Source organism: Chlamydotis macqueenii, chromosome 2 (genome assembly GCF_036417535.1).
Source record: "Chlamydotis macqueenii isolate bChlMac1 chromosome 2, bChlMac1.mat, whole genome shotgun sequence".
Taxonomy (NCBI): Eukaryota; Metazoa; Chordata; class Aves; order Otidiformes; family Otididae; genus Chlamydotis; species Chlamydotis macqueenii.
In genome coordinates, this window is record NC_141557.1 from 159,642,731 (window position 1) to 159,652,307 (window position 9,577).

The 9,577-nt window shown below is 42.8% G+C and overlaps 1 protein-coding gene across 5 annotated transcripts in view; it reads right to left on the reverse strand.

The window, feature by feature from the left end:
* The window catches only part of TRAPPC9 (trafficking protein particle complex subunit 9), a 482,809-nt gene extending 473,570 nt beyond the window's left edge, over positions 1-9,239 (reverse strand). For all 5 annotated transcript variants that reach the window (XM_086741312.1, XM_086741311.1, XM_086741313.1 and 2 more), the window contains exons 1-2: positions 9,193-9,239; positions 6,517-7,117 (exon numbers count right to left, since the gene is read on the reverse strand). In XM_086741312.1, the coding sequence (XP_086597438.1) occupies positions 6,517-7,100 (584 nt within the window). In that variant the 5' untranslated portion in view covers positions 7,101-7,117; positions 9,193-9,239. The remainder of the gene's footprint in view (positions 1-6,516; positions 7,118-9,192) is intronic.
* Positions 9,240-9,577: the final 338 nt, after the last annotated feature.

Below are 9,577 nucleotides of genomic sequence, written 5' to 3' on the forward strand. Positions count from 1 at the left end.
CAGCTATCATTCCTTTCAAAGATGTTAACACTTCTAATTTGCTCTCTCTACACTTTCAATTATTCTCTATGTTTATGGACAAATTACATTTCTTATTCTCTCAATACTGTAGTTTTTAAGAGTTTTTCCAGATTTTCCAGACTGCATATGATTAAGTTCATAAATACGAGTCATACAGCAAAAGGAAAAGGGATGGTGACAGCCTCCTAAATCAGAACTTAATGCTGGAATCATTTCAGCCGTACTGCCTCACCAACAGCTCTTCCCAACCAATACCCAATTTTGCTGAAGATTTATGTGCATGTCAATATATCCAAAGTTTGTGTGCATTTATTCACTTAAGCATCAATAAACTTTATTGATACAAAACATTTCTCTTCTAGAAACTCTCTTTGTGTATAAACAAACAGATAATTTATTCCTGGTGTTGAAGACATTTACTGTTAATTATTCAAAGACTGAATTCATTCCACCTACTTTTAGGCTCTTACACACGGGGCCAAGCCAGAATATATCTCCTACAGTCCCTGCAAGCCTTCACCATCGTCCTGGAAAACGTTTTCTCACTAATCATAGACTAAGTTTGCACCATACAAATATATAGAATGTGTATTAATTTAGCACTCACAATTAAGTACAATTAATTCAAGCTTCCCCTCCTCAATTACTGCAAGCGTGTCCAAAAAAGACAAAAGGGAAAGATTTCACTGAAACAAAACCACTCTCCAGAGACAGCAAAACTTAATTTACTTCATATTTGGGAAGCTTGTTTTAATGATGTGATATTGCAGATACTAATTTTTTTCGTAAAAGCATGTCTAAGTGACTGGTGGCTTCTTCAATGCATACTGGGGCACAGATTTAATTTTAAAAATCACACATGCATATACAAATAAGTCAGTAGAAAATTTTGATTATTCATTTTAATACCTAGCTAATTTTGCTTCACAGCTTTAGCTGAAGAATCTGGGCACAAAGCTAAAAGTGGGAAGCTTATAGATATCTTCTCTCTAATTTTTTTTTTATTAAAATACTGTTTAATTATTTTGGCTCTTCACTGCTTACTCCTAATCTATTTGATGACAGGAAGTCCATGTAAGTTAGTCGTTACTTTTTCAAGAATAAGATGACAACCTTTTTCCAGGTTAGCTCCTTCTAGCACCCTCCTGCTAAGAGCTGTTCCTATTTATTTTTCCTCTAGAAGATCATTTAAGACATTAAGTCTCAAAGACAAACCCAAGTCTCACCCAAAGACTCTGGGTGACTGTGACACACCCAGAAATATCCTCGAGGAAGGCAATGCCACGTGACGCCGGGCCACACACGGAATACTCCATCGCGTCAGTCATCCAGACTCCTCTTCAGAAGGTCCTCAACACACGTACACATGGAGTTGACTACAAAACTAGTTTAAAATCTTGTTCTCTAAAGTTAGTTGTGTGCCTAACACGCTCTTTATATTGTCTTCAGATTAATAACCACAATCATCACCATCGGTGACCACTACTACTACTTCAAACTGGAGGACAACAAACCTGTTCCAGGAACCAAAAAGCACTACTCTACCCCATTTCCACTTCTACCTCATAGGACACAAGCTTTACCCCTTCATCGCCAATTCTTTTCTGGGATCCCAGGATAATTTTATGGAAAATTCAGAGCAACAATATTACATTTCACGACAGAAATTTTTTTCACTACAAAACATCCAGCAACAGGTTTGAAGGAATTTCTGGATCCTCAAAATTTTCAAAGTGGCTAAATTGAAAAACAAGAAACATGCAAGATGAATTTGCAAAAGTATTCATGCAAAATGCTTCAGCAAAAATTTCCACCAAATTCTGCCAATTCCAATTAGCATGCAGAACTACAGATATCACCAATCATAACATTATCCAGACTTAAAAGACAGAGCTACAGCATTTGATCGACTGCCAGAACTTTTGAATTTGGAAACCAAACACAGGCAGCAACAGCTTCATGGCTTTGGAGTTTAAAAAATAAAGCAAATCCCAGAGGCCAGCAGCCGCCTAAGCAAATTACGTGTCCTATAAAAAAATTCAGCACTGCTACCAAATATAATTGCCAAACGCGCCAAAAGAGGTCAACCAGAGTAGTAAGGCTCCAGGCAGCAATTATTTTTGTGTGTACTGAAAAATAAATATAAAAAGCAACACTAAAAGAGGCAATGAAGGCGGAGTAGAAAGGCAGTACATGGAAGAAAGCTAACTTTTTAAATAGACGCAATCACAGCCTACCTTTTTAGACCCAACAACAAACTCACAGGGCAGTATGAGAGAAGAAGAAGGAAAAAAAAAAAAAAAAGGAACAAAATAAAAATTAGAAAGACAGAGAACAGAAAGAAAATTAACAGCCACATACACATACTGAGATATCATAAACTTTGATAAATCAGTGAACAAATCCCACCTACGACACTGTGTAGAGAAAGACACATCTATAAATAGAGCCCTGCTTTCTCATCACTCAACAGTATTACATGGATGCCTTACCAGTGTTAAAAAAGAAAGAACCTGAGACACAAACTGATGTAAACAACATTAAAATGAGCTTGTCCAAGTAGATTTAGAATCATACACAAGTACGTTTATTTTTTTAACTGAAAACAGAAATAAGACAGAAAAGTTAAACAAATGGGATTTCTGGTATTTCTGGCAAGTATGTTTTCCAGTTTCACGTTTGCAGGACCTTTGCATCATCATGAGAACTCCTATTTCCATTCTTTCCAATCAATCTCCCAGCCTCTACAAGTAAGTATCAAGTGCAACTGGTTTCAGAATTTTTTTCAGTTATCCTCAGCAGCCCTGTGACCACATAGATATTTTACCTAATTTACAGATGAAGAAACAGAAAGAAAAATTAACAGATTTGCCAAGATTGGCTCTAGGAATTAAATCAAGGTCAGATTCCCAGTCCTACAACTTCAATTTAACAGGACAATCTTTCTTCAAAACTTCTTAGGACTTAATCTCACTGGTTTTCATACATAAAGTTTTCTACCAGTCAAAAAAAAAAAAAAAAGTCTTCTACAAAATAATTTAGAAGTTTTGTGTAAATTGTCATCTCAGTATGAGTTCTGGGAACGTTGTCTCTCCTGCTCATCACACAAGCAACTTGCCAAAGACAAAGATCAGCTCCACTTTTTCTGAGAACTGTCTTAATTGAAACGCAGCACAATAATGCATCCTCCTAGTTTATGAGCTCTGCATCTTAAAAGAAGCCAATCACATTGCAATTATTATGCAACCAAATAAGTGCTAGTCTTACTAACTGGGTGAGAGAGAAGATCTGTTCTATGTATCTAGTCCTGATCCAGTATTAACCTTATTATTTTACAATAAATTGCCCAGAAAAACAAAGTCTCTTTTAAGATACAAAAAAAAAGTTTAATAGTTTTAGTCTTCGAACCACGTGAGCATAATTACTATGTCTCATGTAACTTCTTAACATATTTTCACTGGATATATCGACTCAGTTCACTAGCTCAAGGTTACAGCTGCACTCTACATCTAATTTGCTGCACACTGTGAAATTCAACTTAAATTTTAGAAGTTACGCAAAAAGATTTGCTTATTTAGCCTAAGAAGACCACTGCAACTGCAGCAGCAAAGACATACTCTCCGCTACAAGTGCAGGGAGTGTGCCTTCTCTTCCATCTGTTTAGTACAGAAGATTTATGCTTTTTAACCAGTTAGCTGCACTGGGAGGTCAGGTTACACTATAATATAATTTTTTTTACAAAAGAGATAGAGGGTATATAAAAAAGAATAAGGGGACATTCTTTGCCTTTAACCCTTTAGAAAGTTCCACGTATTCTAGCAAAAAGCTGATTCATTTGCCTCAATATCTCAGTAACATCATCATTTTAAAAATTTCATTCTTTAAACTCATTAAGCTGCCAGACTCAAACCCAACAAAGCAGCAAAAATTATTCTACCAGATGTTCTCATGCACTCCGTGCATTCTGACAACCTTTACCCCTCCCTGAACAGAATTACACAGCATCGCACCTTGCAAACCCAGAAACTGCTGAAGAAGCTCCTTTCTAGCCCTGTGTCTCCCCGCTACGACTTAATGCGATGCTTTCCTCTTAATTAGGGAATTGACCACTGCAAAAGAGAACATACTGCACTAAAAATGTTTTATCGCAACCCAAGTACTAAAATGCAATATACGACCATTTCACATCTAAAGACTTAGGCTTGGAAGTGTAGGTTAGCTTAATAAACTGATCTTGGTTCTACCACATTGTACGGTCCTGAATTTCTGCGAAGTAGAACACAGAAGCAGAAATGCATCACGCTATGTGAAAAGTGCTCAGAAAGGTCCCTCTGCAGAGAAGCTCAGGTACACCATCCACGTGTGTTTCTAACTCAGTCAAGGACAACTCTTCTGAGGTTTACTTGGGATTACACAAATTTCTCTTTTCTCTTTTCTTTTTTTTAATAAATTTTTGAGTTTTTTGTCTTCCACACAAAATACTCAACTGAAGATATTTTAACTTCCTTATGCTACTCATATATAAATCGTAAGTTTTACAACAATCAGAAGTGCTAACTTCACAGAAAAATAAAGCTGAAAATTTTCCTTGCTATTGAACCGAAAAATGAAGTACTAGGAAATTGATCACCTTCTCTTAGAGTAGTTAAGTGCAGCAAACATTTAAAGTATATCCGTTGATCTAGACTTTCTGAAAAACTATTTGGTATTCAAAGCACCCAACAAGGCTGTATGCATATCTGAACCGGTGATTAACTCCATATAAACCCACACGTTTACAGAACCAGAGTCATACACCTTCCATTTTGCAAAGAATTCAAGCATCACACTAAATGTGTTTCAACTCTTCAGTCCAAAAGAATAAAATATCTTCTTGGATGTGTGGGGACAAACACACTGCCTGTTATTTGGGTTCCCCACCAGTTCAGAACTTCACAGGAAACGCTTAGCCACCAGCTGTAACACAGCCACTGCTCGTAAATAAGTAATTTATGGAAGGAACTGACTTCCACAGCACAATTTGGAAGCATGCTACTTAGAAAACTCAATCAAACACCATAATTAATGCTGATTTTGAGATTTCTGGCCAAAATTTGTAGTTTTCTTAGCTAATGGAACAGGAAATCTTGGTGATTGCGCTCAACCAAAATTCATCCAAACTGAGTAATTAAAGGCAAGATTCTAAAAGGGCTCATCTAGTCTACCAAACTTTACCACCTCTGCAGAGCACAAAACCCAGTAACATAATAATTTGTACTGCTAACGAAAGCTGAGTAGTGCAAGGACTAACCAGAACAGTGAATGAGTAGCTCAAGTAGGGAATGGCATTGGGTAAGTCAGAGTGGGTTCAACTGCTCACCAGCAAAGAGGACCAGGAGCAGGGGAGAAAGGCTGGCCCTTCAAGCAAGCAGAGATCATTCAGTGGAGGGCTTCAAAGTAACTAGAAACTCAGAATACGTCCTTCCAGTATATCACATTCTTATACAGAGATTCTAAGGCTAGGCCTAACTATGCGGGCGAAGCGATGAACACGATCAGAAGTCTTCACAAACCTGCCTGGACAGCTCGGGATAGCCTTGCCTGGATACCTCTGAGCTTCTACACACGGTAACCGCTGCGGGCATCCCTAGTAGTACCAGACAGACGTGAACGATACTGTTCCCACGCACACTTTGTATTTTGACAGGGCTTCCACACCTCTGTCTTTGTTAAGACAAAAGGAAGATTGTTGCTTCCGTCCTTTGGATTTGACTGGGAACAGCGGAGTCAAACAGACTTTGCACGTGCCTGTAGCTAGCCAGCCAGAATTACTAATCCCTAATACAAGAACTATGCAACACTCAAATCTGAAAGCTGAGCATGCAAATGATTAGGAAGGAAAGACGTGGGCGATTAAAAAAAAAAAAAAAAAAAAAAACATACCCAAAACCAAAAAGAACAGTTTTGAGAAGAATGGTAGCAAAACAAGACAAGTCAAGAATATCAAATAATTCAATAAAAACGAAAGACAGGGAAAGATGCTGGACTTAGTCAACAAAATAAATGAGCACTGTTTCACAGGATGAAAAAGGAGACAGAAGCTTAGGGTTAAAAACACTGTGAGCAGGATTAGTCAAATACCATTCAACAAAATATAAAATTATTTTTCATCGATGTTAATTGAATTTCTTTATTAATACTGTATATCTATAAACCATTTTAGCTTCCAAGCAGCAAGTCTGCTTATAGCAGAATCTGTCAAACCTCTCCTCTGACTTCTTTCTACTATCTGATTAGCCTCATAAATTAAATATATATATAAACTCAAAACAACAAATGTGATCAGACTACAAATTAAATTCTATTAAGTTACAGCAGACATACACAGTAAGATAGGGGCATGAGCTTTGTCGTAACAAAGTACGCTTTGTCCTTTCTAATAGGCTTATTCTAAAGGCCAGCAATCGCCACGTACGTTTTTTCAAGACCTGCGAGCTCACAAAAATAGCTGCTTACCTACTATCGGTGTCCAGACCTACAAAATCCTTCTTCTCAAAAGGAACACAGAGGAGCGGGATCTTGTCTCCAGACTTATCGGTGGCTCTGTCAAGCCGCTTAGACTCCAACACTATGAAGAGGGATTCGATAAAATCTTCTATTCTCTTCTCCACAGTTTCACATTCATCATAACTGGGATAAAACGCCACATCGGTGCGGGGCTGCTCCGCAATCTCTCCTTGAAGTCCAAAGACAAAAAGCCGGGAATCATAGAGAGTAGAACCATACATTTCCTTTTGAAGATGGAATTTTTCAAAAGTCTGAGGCCAGTCCTTTGCAGAAGAACAGTCCGTAATAGTTATCAGCCCCACAACTTTCCGGTGTGTCTGAAAATCCCCCCATTCATTGTTCTCTGGGGGATAATGGTGCCTATAACGGATAAACAACACGCGCTGCGAGTCGCGCACGTTAACTTGACTCACTGCTGAAATTCTCTTGTAGATCCTGAAAAAGCTCTCTTCGGGTACGATGCCAATCGGCTGAACCACGACCAGGAGAGTCTGATGATCCTCGGCACACTGCATGTAGTCAGGAACGCTCATTTTGCGTCAACTGTAGGCTAGTAGAAGAAAAACGTATATTATTTTTTAACATTCAGATGACATACGCTTGCTGAATCAAACCAGGACTTTGACGCTAAACAGTTCTGCATCCTGTATAGATGTGCTACAATACTAATAATTTATTTCATCATTTTACTAAATCTTCAGTCATGCAGCCTACTGACAAAGTTACACAGTGCACAAGGAGTGTTCTTAGTCGTGTGTCAGTATGGCCACAGCCAGAAATCTATAAATTAGGTTTTCCAGCAGAATCAATTTCACATTCACTGTGCAGCTATGCAAGCCAACCTAACAGATGAGGCAGCAGAGAGTCTCTCTCTACCACAGCCACAGCGTAAATGCTTGCCAAAGGACCACCTCAGAAGAGACATCCTTTGAGAGTCAGGCCCTCCAGTCTGTCTCCACAACCCGCCCTGGGGAAACATGGAAAATTATGTGACGCGGAACGTAGACACCAAATCAGAATAACCAAACTTTACACAGCTGTCAGTGCTGACACATGGCCAGGCACAGAAAAATCAGGTCCAGAACACTTATTTTTGAAAAAAAAAAGTGAAGTCATTGTTTTCTGAAAACATATGCAAGTTAATCAGAAGGAGCAGGCAATGTTTTCATAGAATCATAGAATGGTCTGCATTGGAAGGGACTTTAAAGATCACAGAATCATGGAATGGTTTGGGTTGGAAGGGACCTTTGAAGGTCATCCAGTCCAACTCCCCTGCAAGGAGCAGGGACATCCCCAACCAGATCAGGTTGCTCAGAGCCCCGTCCAACCTGGCTTTGAATGTTTCCAGGGATGGGGCATCCACCACCTCTCTGGGCAACCTGGGCCAGTATTTTTTCCCTATATCAAGTCTGAATCTACCTCTCTCTATTTTAAAACCATTACCCCTCGTCCCATCACAACAGGCCCTACTGAACAGCCTCTCCCCATCTTTCCTGCAGCCCCCTTTAGGACTGGAAGGCCGCTATCAGGTCTCCCCGGACCCTCCTCTTCTCCAGGCTGAACAGCCCCAACTCTCTCAGCCTGTCCTCACAGGAGAGGTGCTCCAGCCCTCTCATCATCTTTGTGGCCTCCTCTGGACCCTCTCCAACTGGTCCATGTCCTTCTTATGTTGGGGGCTCCAGAACTGGACGCAGTGCTGCAGGTGGGGTCTCACCAGAGTGAGGGGCAGAATCACCTCCCTCGACCTGCTGGCTACGCTCCTTTGGATACAGACCAGGATACAGTTTTCTGCTTTTGTATTTGTTTATCTACTTTTATATTTAAATATTTATAATTCCTTGTCCCCTGAGCTATCTAAACCTGATTACTGTACTGCAGCAGTGTCCTGAAGACACGCAATAGCTAAGCTCTCCCATCTCCACTGAGACTTCCCGGACCACACAAGATCCCTGGGTGGATTTCGGCTCCAAAGCACCCCCTGGAACGTACAAACCACCAAAACCAACCAACCTACCAACGCTGCGCAGCTTCAGACCCACACTTCTCGGTTTTACCAAACAGAACGAATCAAAAGAGTATTGAGCCCCGTTGGCAGAAAAACAAACAGTTTGATGGCAAGGGGCTCCTCCTAACCGGCAGCTCCTCTAAATCCCCTCTCCCGTCCTCCCACCCCGCTGCCCAACGTCGGCAGCAGCAGCGCGGCGCCCGGCCCCCGCCACCCCCCGGGACGGGAGGCCGCGTCCCGCCGCAGCGGGCGGGCACGGGAGGGAGGGAGGGAGGGCGAGGGGGCTCGGCTCCGCCGCGGCGCTGCCGCTCCGCTTCCCCCGTTTCCCTCTCCCCGGGCAGATCCCCACGCTGGGCGCGGCAAAGTTTAGGAAGGGAAAAGGAAGGAAACAAGAGACAGGCGGCGAGGAGGCGCGGCGGCGGGCACACGCGCCTCGCACGCCGGGAAGGAAAGGGGCTGAGGGGCAGCGTGAGCAGAGAGGAGGCTCCGGGGAGCCGCTGTGGGGGCAGCGGGGAGGGGCAGAGTCTCTCGGGAAGTCGGGGCCGGGAGCAGCCGCCTCAGGACCGGCGCGGGCTCTCGGGTGGGTAACGCGGGGGGGGGGGGGGGGGGGGGGCACTCACAGCCGGGACAGGAACCGGCCCCGCCTCCTCCTGCTGCCGGACGCGCGGGGCGGGCAGGGGCGGGGCGCGGCGGAACTGACGGCAATGGGCGCTCGTAGCCCGCCCCGCCGAGGGAGGGCGGCGCAGGCGCAGAAGGGGCGGCGGCGTTGGCGGGCCGGGGTGGCGGATCTCCGCGCCGCTCTCCTCTCCTCCGCGCCGCTCTCCGCGGTTTCACGGGGCTGCGCTTGTGTCTGCTCACACGAGACGTTCCTCGAAGAGGAATTCAGTAAAAGGAGACCCCACCTGCAGCACTGCGTCCAGTTCTGGAGCCCCCAGCATAAGAAGGACGTGGGCCTGTCGGAGAGGGTCCAGAGGAGGCCACGAAGATGATCCGAGGGCTGGAGCA